This window comes from Canis lupus, chromosome 10, assembly GCF_048164855.1.
Source record: "Canis lupus baileyi chromosome 10, mCanLup2.hap1, whole genome shotgun sequence".
NCBI classification, from domain to species: Eukaryota; Metazoa; Chordata; class Mammalia; order Carnivora; family Canidae; genus Canis; species Canis lupus.
In genome coordinates, this window is record NC_132847.1 from 22,409,511 (window position 1) to 22,427,974 (window position 18,464).

An 18,464-nucleotide genomic window follows, 5' to 3' on the forward strand; every position below is an offset into this window, starting at 1 on the left:
GTATGCGAAATGATGTATTATAGTAATCGTACTATGTGATGCTGTAAACCCTAGAGCGGGCACACAGACACACACACACACACCTGGAGAACTCATACTTCCCTATTTCAAAATTCACTACAAAGCTATAGTACTCCTGACAGTGTAGTAATGCCATAAGGCCAGATACATCGGTGAAAAAGAACTCAGAGTACACAAAATACCCCTCACATTTATGGTCAATTTATTTTCCACAAAGGTACCAAGGAGATTCAATGGGATATCACAACCACAATGGTAAACCATGTCACACCCACTGAAACAGCTATAGTCAAAAAGAAGGGTAACTACTCAGCCAGGATTTGAAGAAACTGGAGCTCGCATACACTACTGATGGGAATATAAAATGGAACAACTACTTTGGAAAATTATCAGACAGTTCCTCAAAAGATTAAACACAGTTACTATATGACCCAGCAATTCCACCCCTAGGTGGAATAACCAAGAGAACTAAAAATCTACATCTACACACTAATGTTTACAGCAGCAATTTTCATGATAGTCCCAAACTATATAAGGGAAAGAAGGAGAACTGAGTGGGAAAAATTAGAGAGGGAGACAAGCCATGAGAGACTCCTAACTCTGGGAAACAAAAAAAGGGTGGCAGAAGGGGAGGCGGGTGGGGGGATGGGATAACTGGGTGATGGGCACTGAGAAGGGCACTTGATGGGGTGAGCACTGGGTCTTAAATTCTATGTTGGAAAATTGAATTTAAATTTTTAAAATGTAACAAAAAAAAATAGCCCCAAACTGAAAACAACCCAAATGTCAATCAACTGCTAAACATAAACAAAATGTGATATATCCATACGATGGAATATATTTAGCCATAATATGGAACAACATCGTGCTAGTGCTTTGCCCAGTGGCAGTTTCAGAACCAATGAGGTTTATCTGAGGTGCGATTATTGCTAATTAAAAACATCATGCTAAAAAAAATAAAAAATAAAAATAAAATAAAATAAAAACATCATGCTAGATGTAAAAGACCCAGTCACAAAAGACCACATATTGTCTAATTTGATTTATATGAAATGTTCAGAATAGACAAATAAATAGAGATATAATGTAGATTAGTGATGGCTTTAGGGCCAGGGTAGGGGGCTGGAGGACATAAAAAAGTGACTGCTAAATAGTATAGGGTTTCTTTTTGTGGTGATAAAATGTTCTAAAATATTTGTGGTGATGATTACACAACTATGAAAATACTAAAAACCAGTTAACTGTACATTTTAAGTTACTGAACTATATGGTGTATTATACCTCAGTAAAACTGTTACCTAAAAAAAATTATGAATGGACTTGCATTCATAAGCCAGAACTATGAACTTATGCTCAAAGTCTTCTAATGAACTCAAGCTTTAATTTTGCAATTAAAAAAAGATGTATACCTATTAAATAATTCAAGGTAGGATATTAAAAATAATTATTTTAATCTGAAACAATCTCAAGAAAGGGAACAAAGAAAGAATTGTTGAGACAAAGAGAAAACAAACAGCAAATGGTATATTTAAACCCTACAATATAAAAAAAACTCCACAAAAAAAAACCCCTACAATATCAATTACTACATTAAAAAGAAATGGTTTAAACACTCCAAGATTAAATGCTAGAGATTGGCAAACTGCAAAACCAAGACCCAACAATGCTGCCTATAAGAAACTCACTTTAAATATAAAGCCACCAATAGATTAAAAATAAAAGAATAGAAAACGTTAAATTGTGTTAACAGTAAATTAAAAGAAACCTGGAGTGACTATATGAAGATCAAAATTCTAAAGTAGATTTTAGAATATGCATAATATCAGATATAAAGATGGACATCTCATAATGAAAAAAGGGGATCAATTTATCAGAAAGAAAGCATAATCCTGAAAGTGTACATACCTAATAACAAAACGTCAAAATACATGAATCCCAAATGGCCAAAACTGAGAAAGGAAAACAGAAGAACCCACAAATAGAGGTGCAGATGTCAACACTCTCATTATTTGATAGGACAAAGAGAAAGACAGTAAAAAATGTAGACAACTAATTACTCTCAACCAACTTGATCTGATAGACACAGAACATATTCTATCTAGCATACATAAAATACTCACCAAGAAACTTGATTGTGTACTGGCCGTAAAACATTAAAGTACATTTTTAAAAACTGAAATTATACTGTTTACATTCTCTAACAAGAATACAAATAAATCAGAATCAGTAATAAAACAGTATGTGGAAAATCCACAAATATTTGAAAATGTAACCACATGCTTCTAAATAACCCATGGATCAAGGAGGAAGTCACACAGGAAATAAATAGGACATACTAAATGGTAATAAGAACACAATATATCACAATCTTGTGAGATACATCTAAAGTAGGGCTCAGAGGCAAACTGATAGTTTTAAATACAGAAAACGAGAAATGTTTATGATTAATGACCTACACTTCCATCTGAAGAAGTTAAAAGAAAGTAATGAAACTCACAATAAGCTGAAAGAAAGCAACTGCAATAAAGGAAAAACCAAAGAAATAGTTGAAAAAACTAAAAGATGGTTCTTGGAAATGATCAATAAAAGCAACAAACCTCTAGCTAGACTAATCAAGGAAAATGAAAAAAGAGAAAATACAAATCCCTGATTATCAGGGAGAAAATGACTTTACTAGAGATCCTACACAGATATTAAAAGAATAACTTTATATTATAAATAACTTTGTCAATAAATTTGACTACTAAGATGAAATGAAAAATTACAAGACTAACACAAGGAAAAGAAAATCTGAATAGCTCCATGTCTAAGGAAAAATCTGAACTTATAATTGAATACCTTCTAATAAGGAACACGATGGGCCCAGAAGGCATCACTGTTGGAAGTATATTAAAATGTTCAAGGAAGGATGAAAACTAATTCCACAAACCGTACAGAAAACAGAGATGAAGAGAACATTTCTGTGCTCCTTTTAAAGAGCTACAGCTACCCTGATACCAGAACCAAAGATATTAAAGAAAACCAGAAACAAAATCTCCTACTCCTGCCACCACCACCACACAAACACACATACACACACACAGGCATACGATCTGAACTGATACTCAAAAAGAATGGTCAATAAGGTCATAAGAAGAGGTTCAACATAATTAGTTGTCAGGGAACTACAAACTGAAACCAGGATGAGTCACCTTTACATGTCCAGGAAAATGGCTAAAACTAAAAAGACAATACCAAAAGTAGAAAAGGATATAGAATAAATCAAATACTGCTGAGGGATGTGAGTGGAGTGAGGCAGGAGCATGACACAACTGCTTTGAAAAATAGTTTTTACTGTAGTATAAATTTAACATGAATTCAATATATGACTCAGCAATTCTACTTTTTACCATATAACCCAATATTTATCCTTGAAAAAAGAAAACTTAAGTCTACACAAAGGCTTGTTTTATAGTCTATTCTTAATAGCCCAAATCTGGAAAAAACCCAAATGTTCATCAACAGGTCATAGATACACAAATTCTGATATTTTCATACAACACAAATAAAAAGAAAACTCAAGAGTAAAAACGAACAAATTACTGATACATTCATAATCATGGAAGAATTCCAAAAGTATATGCTGAGCAAAAGAATGAAAACATATATACAATAGGAGTACATATGGTATGGATTCCATTTATATGAAATTCTAGAAAAAGTACAACTTCTCTAGACATAAAACAGGTCAGTAACTGAGGGGCCAATGATGGGGGTGAGAGGTAGAATGCAAAGAAACATGAGGGGACTTTTGGCAGTGATGGAAATATTCTAATTCTTGATTAGGATGGTGGTTACACAGGTGCATATACTTACACACCTGTACATTAAATACATGTGCATTTTTTAGGCACCCATAAGGTTGATTTAAAAAGTAAAAGAATGTGATGGCACACATAGAGGCAGAAAGTTACATGTCTCCCTTACATTATACACAAAAATAAATTGGGCTAAAGATAAACATAGAAAACAAAATTACAATTACATTAAAATAAAAAATAAAAGGGTATGCTTATGATCCTGGGGAAGGAAAAACCTTCTTTAACAAGACATTATAAAAAGTAAAAGCTTCACAGGGATCCCTGGGTGGCGCAGCGGTTTGGCGCCTGCCTTTGGCCCAGGGCGTGATCCTGGAGACCCAGGATCGAATCCCACGTCGGGCCCCGGTGCATGGAGCCTGCTTCTCCCTCTGCCTGTGTCTCTGCCTCTCTCTCTCTCTCTCTCTCTCTCTGTGACTATCATAAATAAATAAAAATTAAAAAAAAAAAAAAGTAAAAGCTTCACAGAAGAGAATGATCTACTTATTTATCAAAATTAAAACCTTCCAGGGATCCCTGGGTGGCGCAGCGGTTTGGCGCCTGCCTTTGGCCCAGGGCGCGATCCTGGAGACCCGGGATCGAATCCCACATCGGGCTCCCGGTGCATGGAGCCTGCTTCTCCCTCTGCCTGTGTCTCTGCCTCTGTCTCTCTCTCTGTAACTATCATAAATAAATAAAAATTAAAAAAAAAAATCTTTAAAAAAAAAAAAAACAAAATTAAAACCTTCCAGACCATAATACTTAAAAGGCCTCTAATTTGGGAGATGTATTTGTAGCAGCACACAGAAGAAAATATTAGAATCCACAATTCAAACACAAAAACAAATCCTCCGGAAACTCTTTAGGTGAAGGATGCAACCCCAAGGCTGAAGAAACAGGTAAATTTACTCACACAGATGACAAATGTGTAAAGATGATGAACCTTGCTAGCAATCTAGGAAATGAAATGCCATTCTGCACTCAAAAGATTAGTGCTTAGAGTAATAAACGGTGGTGTGCATGTGAGGAATAAGAGGGAATACAAATGGGGAGTGGTGACTGGTACAACTGATACAGAGGAAATTTGAGAATATGTATTAAGTATATAGTCTCAATACTCAACAATTCTACTTCTTACTTTACCCAAAAGAAACTCATATGCACACAAGAAGGCATCAAAAAGATACCCACAAAAGCAATGTTTACAGAAATGAAACTTGACAACCTAAATACCAAAGGAAAATAATAGAACTAAGATACACTTATACTATGGATGTAAATAAAGAAGTGAAATACCTCTATATGTAATCTAAGATCTTTTTATAATAAAGACACAATAACATGGAATGGTCTCTAAGACCTGTTGCTGATTAAAAAACCAGAACAAAAGATCTGGGCAGAAACAAAGTCAATGAGAGAGTGCTTACATACAATGATCACATGCGTATGTCTGCAAATCCATGTGAAAAGACTTGCAAAGGTATGCGTGGAAGTTGCTCTGGTAAGATGGAGGAGGCAACACTGGGGAAGGCTATTATTAGGAGTTCTGGTCAAACTCCCACAAGGAGAATATATTCTTGCATGATCCGTGTAAATATAAATTAATGTTAAAGAAAAACACATCTTCTAATTGCAGTCACACTTGGAATTGTTGTTTGTGGAACCTCTTTCCACAGCACATTAGTATGGTTGTTACGTCCAATGGAAAAGGGGTCCTCAGACAAAAGTTTGAGAAGCCCTTACCACCTGCAGCCTAGAACATTGTAACAGGTTGCAATAAACCCCGATGCCTTTTAATTCTCTTCCCAATTGCCTTCAAAGCTTTTTCAAGAACCTCTTAATCCAAGTCACTCTTGATTCCATTATCTTGTTTTATTTTCTTCACAGCAATTACCACTATTTGAACTTATGTATTTATTCACTTATTGTCTGTCTCCCACTAGAATGGAAATGGCAAGACAATTTTGAATTTATATGATTTCAGTCAAGCCATTTAGAGTTTTCTAACAGTACCAAAGACACATGTTATTTACTTACCTTAGTTGGAAAAGGAAATTTGGAAGGTTCTGTTTTGCATGGTGTATGAATAGCCGTTAGAGGGGGAGGCCATGAATGCGTCATCTCCTGAAACGTAATTATTACAGTTTGTTTTCAACCAGTTCAAGGATAAAAATTACATAGCTAAAAACCAGATTTTTATTATAAATGCTGGTTTCATGATAGCTCCTCCAAAAGTATACATATTTAATCAATAAATATTAATTAAGCACAATTGTGTGCAAGGTACTATGGGGTAGGAAGTAGTCAGATAAATAATATACCCTCCCTGGCTTCAAGCTTAGAGTTAAGATGATGAAACCTGTGAATTGTCACAGAAATCAGCCTGTAATCAAATACAAGGTGCACAGTATAATGCTACTGAGGAAGAGCGTGCTGTGAGAACAGGAGGAGGGGATAGTGATAAGAAAAGGAGCTAACATTTTTTGTGGACCTTTAATGGGCCAGATACCGTTTTGCATGTCTGTTACTCATTTAGCTCCCACAATGATATTAGGAGGTAGAGACCATCATTATCCTAACTCTATGTGTGATGAAACTGAAGCACAGAAGTTATTTATTAAAGATCACATATTTGTGGACACAAATGGACACAAAATTTCATCCTAGGAAGTCTGGCTGCAGAGCCCATTCGCAAGTTTTGGTCAGGTGGAGGAAACCAGAAGAGAGAGATTAAAAACACATGAGAAGGAAGACAGACAAGCAAGGTCTTAAGTATGATTTCATTCAACACTTTGTTTAATCACATGCCAACTATGTTCAAGTGGAGATCTGGATAAGATCACAATATATATGTTAGAGGAGCAAAGAGAAACATCAGATCTAGAATAAGGAGGGAGGGTTTTATTTCTGTCATGTGGTTCAAAGTGAGCCATTAGGAAGACTAAGAAAATACAATAAATTAAAGGTTGTTTAACTTTAGGAATTTACCCTGTGGTTATACCCACCCAGTTATGTAAAGATACATGTTCAAGGGGCCTACACTTAAAAAATGGAAACAACCTAAATATCCATAGCACAGATTAAATAAATTACCAGAAAGCCATACAATGGAACACCAAGCAGATAGTAAAATAAGGGACTTAACTACTGATGTGAAACGATGTCCTCAAAATACTATTAATTGATAGTCCATGTCCTAGTAAATGTTTAAATATGAAAAAATATATATGAAAAAAATCTCTGGTTACCTTTGGGCAACAGAACAACAGAAGGGGAAAGAGACATGGGCACTTGATACAATCTCTACTACTGGAATCTCATAAAACAGTAATTGCGCTTTCTCTTCTTACAATGATTTTTTTAATAGCATTTCATTTTCTGAAATATTGCATAATTATTTCCAATATGCAGCAAGAACGTCAGCTCAAAGGTGCAACACTATCATTATCAGTACTGTATCCAAAGAGCTTGATACATGGCAGGTGCTTCCTTATTAGAAAGCTGCAAATTAACCTTTTTTGTTCTTACAATAAACATATGTCATTTTTAGATTAAAAGTTTTTTCTTTAAGTTCATTATGGAGTTCCTAGAAACAGTATTGATTATAAACATCAAGAAAACATGAAAGTAATTTGGGCCTGCAGTTCCTTATGTACTGCATACAGGGAAAGGAAACAAACTCAAACACTCCAGGTTTTCAGTGATGGCATTTTACACCTCAAATACCAAAGTACTTTCAAAGGAAAATCTACTTAACTCCATTAAATTAAATTAAATGACCTACTACATCCAAGGCCATGTGCCAAGCCCTGCATAAATAAAATGTAGAATAAATGGTCAGTATCATCAAAGAGATAATTAAATGCAAGAAAAAGATTCTTCCAGGTATTACAATGCTATGCGTTCCTGAGGTTTCAGAGAGAAATGATAAACAGTCCGTTACACTTTTTATATACATGGCAACTGAGAAATGCATGCTGTATGAGATTCAAAAGAAAGAGTTACTATTGTGATCTGATGGTCTGACACAGGGGAAAGAAGGATTTCACTGGAATTCTAAGAAAAAACAGAATCTGTATATGAAGACAAAGGAGAAACCTATTTCACTTAAATTTACTTTAAAAAGGTAAAAGGGAAAGAAAGTGTGTGACAATTTGACAAAAGTGGTGAATCAACAGCAAGAGAGGCTGGAATCAATCTGTGAAAGGTCTACAAAGTTCTATGAGGCTTACAGAATCACTGAAATTTCTAAGGTGGAGATTAACTTAGGAACATAATGGATTAAAGGGAGAATCTGGTAGCAATGCAGAAGACAGATGAGCAAAGCGAGGACTATAACATTACAATTCTTAAAGCTCAAGGTGACAAAAATGGAAATAAAGGAATGGTATTTTCAAGGAATATTCGAAGTGTACATGCAGTTATAAGCACAGGAGGCACTACTAAGAGAAGGAAGTCTGAGAAATCTGCCTTTAGATACACTGAGTCCAAAGAAGCAAGGAGAAATGCAAAGGACACACAACTACGAAGCAAAGAAGAGACATAAACTAGAACTCAGAGGAGGCCAGGAAGGAGAGAAAGACCAAACAGTTACCTAACAGGTGAAGCCGTTAACAATGGAGGAAAATCAAGACAGAGCAGAAAGAAACTGAGAGAAAAGAACCATATTTAAAAGGTAAAAGAAGACACAAAGGTTCCCAAAAGGCAGAGAATGAGAGACAAGAAAGGTAGATGGAAATAAAAACAATAAATAAAGCATAACAACAAGCAACGAAGGAAGAATGAGGTTTCCAGAAGGAAAAACTAAAAATTCGATGAAATAGCAGAAAGAGCAAAGAACTCAAATAAGCCACCACTGAAGGGGAAGATCAGGACCTTACAGAAACAGCTTCAGCAGAATGACAGAGGTAAATGAGACTGTGCTGGGCTGAAGAAAGGAAGGAGGGAATAAAGTGCATAAGTAGCAACAAAAGTAGTCTTTCATAAGTATCCACAGTGAAATGCAGATATACACACAAAAAATTCAGGAGCTTATGTAAAAACACAAGTAATGTATGACTGACAGTTTTTCACTGCTGAGCCAAAAGCAGTCACTGCCACTGATTAACCCACTGGACTTTTCTCTTTTTCCAACAGACAACTTTTTCTTCTCCCAAAAGAGGAATGCACATTTCGGTCATGTATCAATTTTAAAAATATTCCATCCAACACTCAAAATGAGCAGTATTCAGAGGAGGTCTTTCATTGTAGGAGTTGACCAGTGTGTACAGATGAATTACAAAGCAAGCTATTTTCAGTGAAATAATTGGACTGGTAATTTACTGATAAGCCTTAGAAAGTATTGTTGTATTTGGTTTCTTTCTCTTTTCAAGGCAAACTATTATGACTGGAACTTGTTTCACTTAAAAATGAAAAACAAACAAAACCAGTTCTTTGAGGGCAGAGAGTACATAAACCAAATGACTCAGAAACTAAGTATGAAAGTAAGCAAAGCAGCATTATTTTTCATAGATGTAATATGGTTTCACATGTAAGCAATCTGCTGCCCTAGAACCTTTGTGAAATATCAGGGAAAAGAGGACAAGAATATAGTAGAGTATCATAAACAAAAAAGACCTAAAGTATTATAACAACAACTTACTTTAAGAATTTCATCCACACAGCTTACGTCACCAGAAGCAGATGCCTTAAAAGGAAAAGAAATACACGTTAGACTTAGAGTCATTTATTATTTAGATTTTTATCATTTCTTGCACAATTTCAGCAACATTGTTAGAAAACGAATTAAATTTAAAGACATATTTATGATCCCACAACTCTAAATCACAACACTAATTAGAATCTTTCAACAAATTTCTTTAAATACAAATTTTTCAAGCTCTAAAAAGATTTAATCAACAAATATACAGGATTTGAAGAACTTTGTATTTTCCAAAATTTTTGAAAAATTTTATCTTTCCTTTTTTTTAAAATTTTATCTTTCTTATATTTAGATTAGAAATAAATTTTTAAATGTCATTTTGCAGGTGAGCAATTTGTCAAAAATTCGAGTTTATGTACAAAATATACCATGATACTGAAAAACATCATTTCACATAAACTAACAATCAGAATAAAACCATTATTATTGAAAGAACACTTGTCTGGAACATGATGGACATTTTACACTACTTTTCTAAAATCACAGAAAAGTTGTTTATTCTAAAGCACAATCAGGAATTAAAGAGCTAGAGTTTGAACATAAGTCTACCTCCAACAATCACACTGTTTGAAAAAAGTACAAATAACTACACTTCACTGTTTTCTTGAGAGAAATAATTAGATGACAACTGCCATGAACATGAGTTTCTCAAGGCCACTAGAAAAATGTTTAAATGTTCTCAAAATAGCATTTTACCTATCCTTGATCCCTTCTGCCACTGTTTTAAAAGCTATGAACTGGGGCACCTGGGTGGCTCAGTTGGTTGAGTGCCTGCCTTCCACTTAGGTCATGATCCCAGAGTTCTGGGATTGAGCCCTACATCGGGCTCCTTGCTTTGCGGGGAGCCTATTTCTCTCTCTCCATCTACCTGCTGTTCCCCCTGCTTGTGTGTGCACTCTCTCTCTGTCAAATAAGTCAATAAAATAAAATAAAATAAAAAAAGCTATGAACTATGATTATCAGTTATAGACACCACTTTTAAGACTTACGTTAAAAGATAAAACTTCAACTATTTCACAGTCAATCCTCAATTTCTTTGGTTATTCTGATGCTTTGGTATGCAGTTATAAATACTGTAAATTTCAAACCACCACTATGAATCTAGAGCAGCTGTCTCAAACCCTTAAGTGTAACCAGAGAAAAAGATCATGGCATTGAAAATTATCAATATTACCATCTTGATGGATGCCCCCTCCCAAAATCCCAATATTCCCTACAATGATCCACGGCCCACATCACGCTCATAATTATCCCAATGAGAATACAGAAGATAACTTTTTTAAACAAAAGAAGTCAAGATGGGGCAGCCTGGTGGCGCAGTGGTTTAGCGCCGCCTGCAGCCCGGGGTGTGATCCTGGAGACCAGGGATCGAGTCCCGCATCGGGCTTCCTGCATGGAGCCTGCTTCTCTCTCTGCCTGTGTCTCTGCCTCTCTCTAGCTCTCTCTGAATGAATAAATAAATAAATCTTTAAAAAAAAAAAAAAAAAAAGTCGTCAAGATGTATTCTTTTGTATAATCAAAAGGAGGAAATTTAAAGTATTGATTTCAGGGCAGCCCCGGTGGCGCAGCGGTTTAGCGCCGCCTGCGGCCCAGGGCGTGATCCTGGAGACCCTGGATCGAGTCCCACGTCAGGCTCTCTGCATGGAGCCTGCTTCTCCTTCTGCCTGTGTCTCTGCCTCTCTATGAATAAATAAAATCTTTAAAAAAAAATAAAATAAAGTTTTGATTTCAAAGATAATACTTTTATTCGATAACTGATTATCATGTGAATATTTCAAAACAGTGAGTGACATTTCTTCTATTGTCCAATAGGGGAAGCTAACTGGTCTACCGATCCACTTGGGAGTCAATCCACAAGTCTTTTTTTTAAACTTATATATATCTTATTATTTAAACAGAGACACAGTTCAAGTTCAAATATAATTTCATAGTCAACTGCTTCACAGAGTCATAATATTAAAGGCTCCAGGGGCACCTGGGTGGCACAGTTGATCAAGCGTTCAACTCTTGATTTTAGCTCAGGTCCAGATCTCGAGGTGATGGGAGTCTGCTGGAGGTTCTCTTTCCTTCTCTCTCTCCCTCTCTCCTTCTCTAAAACAAATGTATAAATTAAAAAAGCAAACAAAAAATTCTAAATGTGAGACTTACGTCCAAAGGTTGGGAAGGTATTTTCAGCTTGGTGAGATGTGCTTTGCTACTGGGCTTCAGTTCAGTCATGCTGTTGCCATGGGATTGGCTGCTGTAGGGCTCAGAGGACAGCTTTGGTTCCATGGACTCCTGTCCATCCATGGGCCGCACATAGGCAGTGGGTTTCTGTAACATTGAACTGGACTTTGACATCAATGAAGGTGGGAAAGACTGATTTGAGTGCTGCCCACTTGAAAAAGGTACACGGGAAGGAGAATCCCAGTTTGCATCAGGGTCCCGAGGTGATTTCGAACGCTGATGTTCCTTGCTATGGTGATCATTCCCATGAGACCTGGAATGACTAGAGCTCAATGAAGAAACAGCCTGGGGTTTTCCAGGGCTGGAAGAGCGTGATTTGGAGTGTTCTGATCCATGCTGGCTTTTTTTCCGACTACTGCTTCCGCTACTGCTGTATGAGTCACGGTCATGCCTCTGGCCACTACTATTAGTGCCACCACTGCCACCTGCACTGGTCCGCTGGCTACTGTGTCCACTCTGCAAGCCTGAAGACCGTTTCTGAGACTGAGAAGTACTGGGTGCAGGTCCTACTGGAGTCCATTTGCTACTCTGATGAGAGGTCCCATGTCTCTGTTCAAAGAAATTTGGGTTAGATTTTTCATCTGCTGTTGGTGGTACTGTGGGCTTGGGAATTGCAACAAGCTTTGGTATAGATCTGTCTCCTATGAAATCCTTCATTTCATCGTAGTTTCCAAGCATACTCTGAATACGACTTGATAGCTTATCTTCTTTGCTAGTCTACAAAAAAATTGTAAAGTAAAACAATATAATTAGCATAAATGGAAATAATGCTTCTAAACAGACTTTCCTAACTTCAAATTCAAGGAGGCTTTTCAACAGGAGGCCTCATCTTCTATCTTAAGGTTAACATCTCAAAAGCAAATTCCAAATACCTAATTTTTATAGTGAAAAAAATGCAGTGAAAGTGAAAAACATTCATGCATAGACACAAATATTCTATAGGACACTGAGAAGTATGTACAAGATTCCAAGAGGGGAAAAAATTTCACCAATAAATATACTGAACAGTAATAAAAATCTTTTGAAGAGCAGAGAAGTAATATGCCCTTATGTAGTTAAGTTCTAGGTGAGATTAGCCAACTCTTCATTATTCTGGCCATCTAGGAAAACATTATATTCCTAGAGTTCAATGATATAATTAAAAGGAGAAATGAAATTTTAATTCCTTCTGTTACTATGACCAACTACGTTAATAAAAGTCAATCACAAATTAAGAATGGAAAATCCGGGATCCCTGGGTGGCACAGCGGTTTAGCGCCTGCCTTTGGGCCCAGGGCACGATCCTGGAGACCCAGGATCGAATCCCACGTCGGGCTCCCGGTACATGGAGCCTGCTTCTCCCTCTGCCTATGTCTCTGCCTCTCTCTCTCTCTCTCTGTGTGACTATCATAAATAAATAAAAATTTTTAAAAAAAGGATGGAAAATCCATTGATAAAGTTTCAAATATTAACTCTATTAATTCTGACCAAGAAACACTCCAAGTTTTGAAGTCAATGGTAGAGACTTGAAGTTTTAAAAATCAGTCTTGGATAATAAAAAACAGTCCAAAATATCTACAAGCTTAAGAACTCTTTCACATTCATAAACATGAAAGACACTAAGCTTACTGATTGCATTAAAGAGGAAATCAAGACAGAACTACAATTTATTTTGAGGTTGGCATGAATTGATAATGACTTTAGATTATTTGAAAAATCAGTCTGACCTCTATTAAACAAGAGAGGAAAATACATAGCAATTTGTAGATAACATCAAGATCAGGAATCAAGAGCAGCCCGGGTGTCTCATCGGTTTAGCGCTGCCTTTAGCCCAGAGCGTGATCCTGGAGACCCGGGATAGAGTCCCATATCAGGCACCCTACCTGGAGCCTGCTTCTCCCTCTGCCTGTGTCTCTACCTGTCTCTCTCTCATTCTCTCTCTCTCTCATGAATAAATAAATAAAATCTTAAAAAAAAAAAAAGATCAGGAATCTAATTGATTACAATGTAATAACAAAATAAATGGTAGTATGATTCAAAGATTCTGGACCAAGTTCCTGTTTTGTATTTTTTTTTTTAAATTGCCTTTACTTCCTAATCCCAAACCCTAGGTTTTATGTTACACTCATATAAATGATGTCAGTGGGGATCCCTGGGTGGCGCAGCGGTTTGGCGCCTGCCTTTGGCCCAGGGCACGATCCTGGAGACCCGGGATCAAATCCCACGTTGGGCTCCCAGTGCATGGAGCCTGCTTCTCCCTCTGCCTATGTCTCTGCCTCTCTCTCTCTCTCTGACTATCATAAATAAATTTTAAAAAAAAATTTAAAAAAAATAAAAATAAAAATAAATGATGTCAGTGTAACTGCCTTTAAATGAAAATCCTTAAAAACTCTAAAAAAATGGCTTTTATAGATCTCATAAATGGCTTCTACAAACACCAAATGTTATAAGGTCTAACACTCTCAGTCTCACACTGTAAACCAAAAATGGTCATTACTGCTGCAATACCATTATACACAGTATAAGCTTTTAAAATGTTAAAGGTAGATCAAATGAAATCCAAAGCCAAATCAAATATTAGAGACATTTGTGGCCACATTAGAGTCATGAGAAGTGATGATACCATTCAGTGTTTTATGTGATCTCAAATCAAGTACAACGATAAGTTATAAAAATAGTAACTGGTTCACTTCATTGAACATCTGACAACAAGCTCTTAATCTAAAATGGATATGGTTCATTAAGCACATTAAAAAAAGCCATAAATTTAGTATATAACAGAAAAAGGAACCAGACTGATACTGAAGACACATTTATTCAAACACAGTAGCAGTTGCTGATACTTAATAAACTAAGTAAGCAGGGGCAGCCCTGGTGGTGCAGCGGTTTAGCGCCGCCTGGAGCCCAGGGCGTGATCCTGGAGACCCTGGATTGAGTGCCACATCAGGCTCTCTGTATGATGCCTGCTTCTCCCTCTGCCTGTGTCTCTGCCTCTCTCTCTGTCTCTATGAATAAATAAATAAAATCTTTAAAAAAAAAAAAAAAAAAAAACCTAAGTAAGCAAATGGCAAGAAATAAGTGAGAAACAAAAGAATCTGACATATTTGTCTTTAATGTTATACGCAAAAGAACCTAGGAAATAGCAGATGATACACACCAATCTTCAAAATTTTAATTTAATTCAGAAAGGTGAAATGCCTGGGATGCAGAGATTATTGTCTGAGCTAATCTGGACCACATTTTCAAGAATACTAGATAGCAGCAGGGGGAGGGGTGGAGGTTTGGGTTTGAGGCCAACTTCAGTATGCTAACAATACTCAGTTTCCTAATCTGGGTACTGATTATATAAGGTTGTTCATATTGTGAAAATTCTTTCAGCTAAAACACTGGTTTTGTGTACCTTTCTGTATGTATGTTATACTTCAATGACAAGTTTACCCCCCAAAAGTACATTCTTACTTAGAGGAAAAGAAAAATGTTAAATGGCATATATGATAGTAACTCTTTTCTACTATAAAAATCAAGTTTAAACACTTAAAAAAGCAAAAATGTCACACTGTTAAGGGAAAAAAACTATTCACAGGACGACTTACAACTTTGTATGGCTCAGCAAAGAGAGGAGAGCTAGGTGGGAAGGCGTCTTCGCCCTGCTGAATTTCCTGATTCCGCCTTTCCCGTTCTTTCATACGCAGCACATTTCGGTCTTCACGGTTCATGTTGCTAAGAAGAGAAACACAATTTTTGTATCACAAAAAGGATAGGAAAAATTAAATGTTCTGTACTCATTTTGTGAGTTTAATGTTTCATTCGAGAGTCCCTTTCGACTTCCAAGTAGTAACAGGCCTAGTGCTGAAGCTGGGTATTGGTAATTATTTTATCAACTAATATCAATAGTGTCTTGCACAACTATAGAGACAGGAAACACTAGCCCAGAGTATTAGGATCCACCCCATTGAAACACTTAACCTTAGCAATTTCTAAAGTAGTCAAGCTAACTAAAAGTCAGTTAAAACTTATACATTCAGACAGATGTAGTTAAACCCAAATCCTTAATATTTCCTATAAGCCTTTCACGGCTTCCTCTTCAGAAATCTAACTATTCTTTGCCATTAGAGGCACACAAACCCACTCCCGCCTACCACTCCCTCCCCCCCAGGGGTCCAGTGCTTTTTCTCTACTTTGCATCTACCTTATCTTGATTTCTTTTTGTCCCAAACACAGCTTCCTTGGTGTCCATCCTTATGGCAGTTTGACCTCAGCTTTGCTGTTGCTCTAGATTCCCTAAAAAACGACATTTCTGCTCTAAATACATTAATATTTCAATTAATACCTCAATAAATGGCAAAACTGAGGCTTTCAGTAATAGAATCTAAAATTAACTTGGGTTAGTAATAGTAGTCAAAATTGTACTGAAAAAGAAAGTCTTTTGGGGTGGAGGGGAAAATGAGGGTGTCATTTCTATGAACATTATAGCATGTTGTATTTGTACTAAGAACAAACCAAAGAAGATAGTTTATTTATAGTAGCAGGGACTTATGGTTAGATAATAAAAAAGTTGTCAAACCCTGGGATGAGGGATTACCAGGGACTCTGCAACATTCTTCCTTGGAAATAGAGTAAATCATCTGTCTTGGTTTTGTTTAAAGGGGGGCATAGGGGAAACTCCTGCTGGAGACCAAAGGGGAAAAACCAGGTTATACTTGTAGAGCATTTCTAGCCTTATGATTCATGAATCAAATCTATCCAGAAAATTAATGTAAATCAAGATTGGAAAGAAACTGTAATTTTACAATCAGAATCGGACAGCAGGGGTGCCTGGGTGGTGCAGTCAGGTGAGCATCTGCCTTCAGTTCAGGTGTTGATCTCGGGGTACTGGGATTGAGGCCAACGTTGGGCTCCCAGCTCAGTGGGGAGTCTGCTTCTCTCTCTCCCTCTGCTCCTCCTCCCTCCCCTTCACCCTGTTTGTGAACTCTCTCTCTCTTTCTCAAATAAATAAAATTTTAAAACAAACAAGAGAATGGACAGTAAAACCAATATACTCGGAGATTTTTATATGGTAAGAACAGTGCAAGTAAACATTCAAAAATAAAAATCTGGGCAGCCCTGGTGGCTCAGCGGTTTAGCGCTGCCTTCAGCTGAGGGTGTGATCCAGGAGACCTGGGATCAAGTCCCACGCAGGCTCCCTGCATGGAGCCTGCTTCTCCCTCTGCCTGTGTCTCTGCCTCTCTCTCTCTCTGTGTCTCTCATGAATAAATAAAATCTTTAAAAAATAAAAATAAAAAAATAAACATCTATCAAAGCAATCTAATATTTAAAAAATATTCTAAGTACTCTAAATGTATATTCAGGTTTTTCAATTTGTCTGTATTCTAAAATAAATTTAGACAAGAATATAAGCTATTTTGAGGTACTGAAATAGTATGTGCTTTCTTTGGCCTCCCTGGTACAGAACACTATACAGAATCACTAAAATTATTTGATTCTTTTGGGGTACCTGGGAGGCTCAATCTGTTGAGCATCCTAGCTCAGGTCATGATCTTGGGGTTGTGAAATCGGTCCCATATCTGCTTGGGATTCTCTCTTTGCCCCTCTCATCCATCCCCAACCCCACTTCCTCTCTCACTAAAATAAATCTTTTAAAGTATTTTATTCTTTCTTAAGATTTTATTTATTTGACAGAAAGAGAGCGAGAGAGCACAAGTAGGGGGAGCAGAAGAGGAAGAGGGAGAAGCAGAGTCCCGCTGAGCAGGGAACCTGACTGGGGGCTCAATCCCAGGACCCAGGGATCATGACCTTTAACCAACTGAGCCACCCAGGCATCCCTGATTCTTTCTTTAATAAATACTAGAAAACATCTACATTTTGGTATTCAAAGAGTAAAACCAAAGAACATATATATTATAATACACTTGAACCAACTAATAACTGTGTATCACTAACAATCAGGTTTCAGATAGACCTCTACAGCTATGGTGCTACTGCATATGAGGTTATTCGTATCCTAAGAGTCTAAAGAGTATGCTAAATATTAATTTCCTTGTATTTCCTAAATTCAATTCCTGAAAAAGAAATGCCTATAATTTAATTAAACCACTAAAATACTCATGCAAGAACACTTGTACATTTATTGTAGGAACAGATATGATTCCCACAATAAAATTCCTCCTACAATTCATAGTGTTTTCTTTTCTTAAGCAATGTAAGTCATCTGACTGAATATTTCATTCTAAAAAGACTGCCAAGAAGCAGAACAAAATTAAATGACTGTTTATAATAACTAATATCCTAGGTATAGCTCTTGTTCTCTAATTTCTTTCTGATGTGCCTTATTTTCACATCTAATTTATCAGATCCGCATTTTTCTCTTGTGTCTTTAAACATGAGTATTTCTGCCTAGGATAAAGTTTCACACAAAGTAATAATTCCAGTAATCAAGTGATCAAACCTGAGTTCCCCTAAAATTAAAATTTAAATGAGTCAATTTGAAGTACACCTGTGTTGTATGGACAAACCTGTTTTACAGCATGTACACCTCAGGACATTTGCAACTACTACACTGAAAAAGGATTCCATTAAAATTAGCTAACTGCCTCATCAAAACAAAATCTGTGGGACCACCAGACAAAATAATTTTTAAAAGAATATTAGCAAATAGAAAAGAGAGTTCTCCATCTAAATTTTTTTAATTACTTAAGGTAAAC

General features: G+C 36.5%; 1 protein-coding gene, 1 long non-coding RNA gene and 1 pseudogene across 5 annotated transcripts in view; 2 read left to right on the plus strand and 1 right to left on the minus strand.

Annotated features, from left to right (window-relative positions):
* The window catches only part of AFF4 (ALF transcription elongation factor 4), a 92,928-nt gene that overhangs the window by 44,910 nt on the left and 29,554 nt on the right, over positions 1–18,464 (minus strand). The window contains exons 2-6 of one of the 4 annotated variants that reach the window (XM_072840987.1): positions 15,953–16,044; positions 15,357–15,483; positions 11,707–12,501; positions 9,499–9,543; positions 5,895–5,981 (exon numbers count right to left, since the gene is read on the minus strand). In XM_072840987.1, the coding sequence (XP_072697088.1) occupies positions 5,895–5,981; positions 9,499–9,543; positions 11,707–12,501; positions 15,357–15,479 (1,050 nt within the window). In that variant the 5' untranslated portion in view covers positions 15,480–15,483; positions 15,953–16,044. The remainder of the gene's footprint in view (positions 1–5,894; positions 5,982–9,498; positions 9,544–11,706; positions 12,502–15,356; positions 15,484–15,952; positions 16,045–18,464) is intronic. The other 3 variants (XM_072840990.1, XM_072840988.1, XM_072840991.1) reach the window with 3 other exon arrangements.
* The window catches only part of LOC140641333 (uncharacterized), a 66,532-nt gene that overhangs the window by 19,083 nt on the left and 28,985 nt on the right, over positions 1–18,464 (plus strand). The gene's annotated exons all lie outside the window — the stretch shown is intronic.
* On the plus strand, positions 894–976 carry LOC140642076 (U4 spliceosomal RNA; annotated as a pseudogene).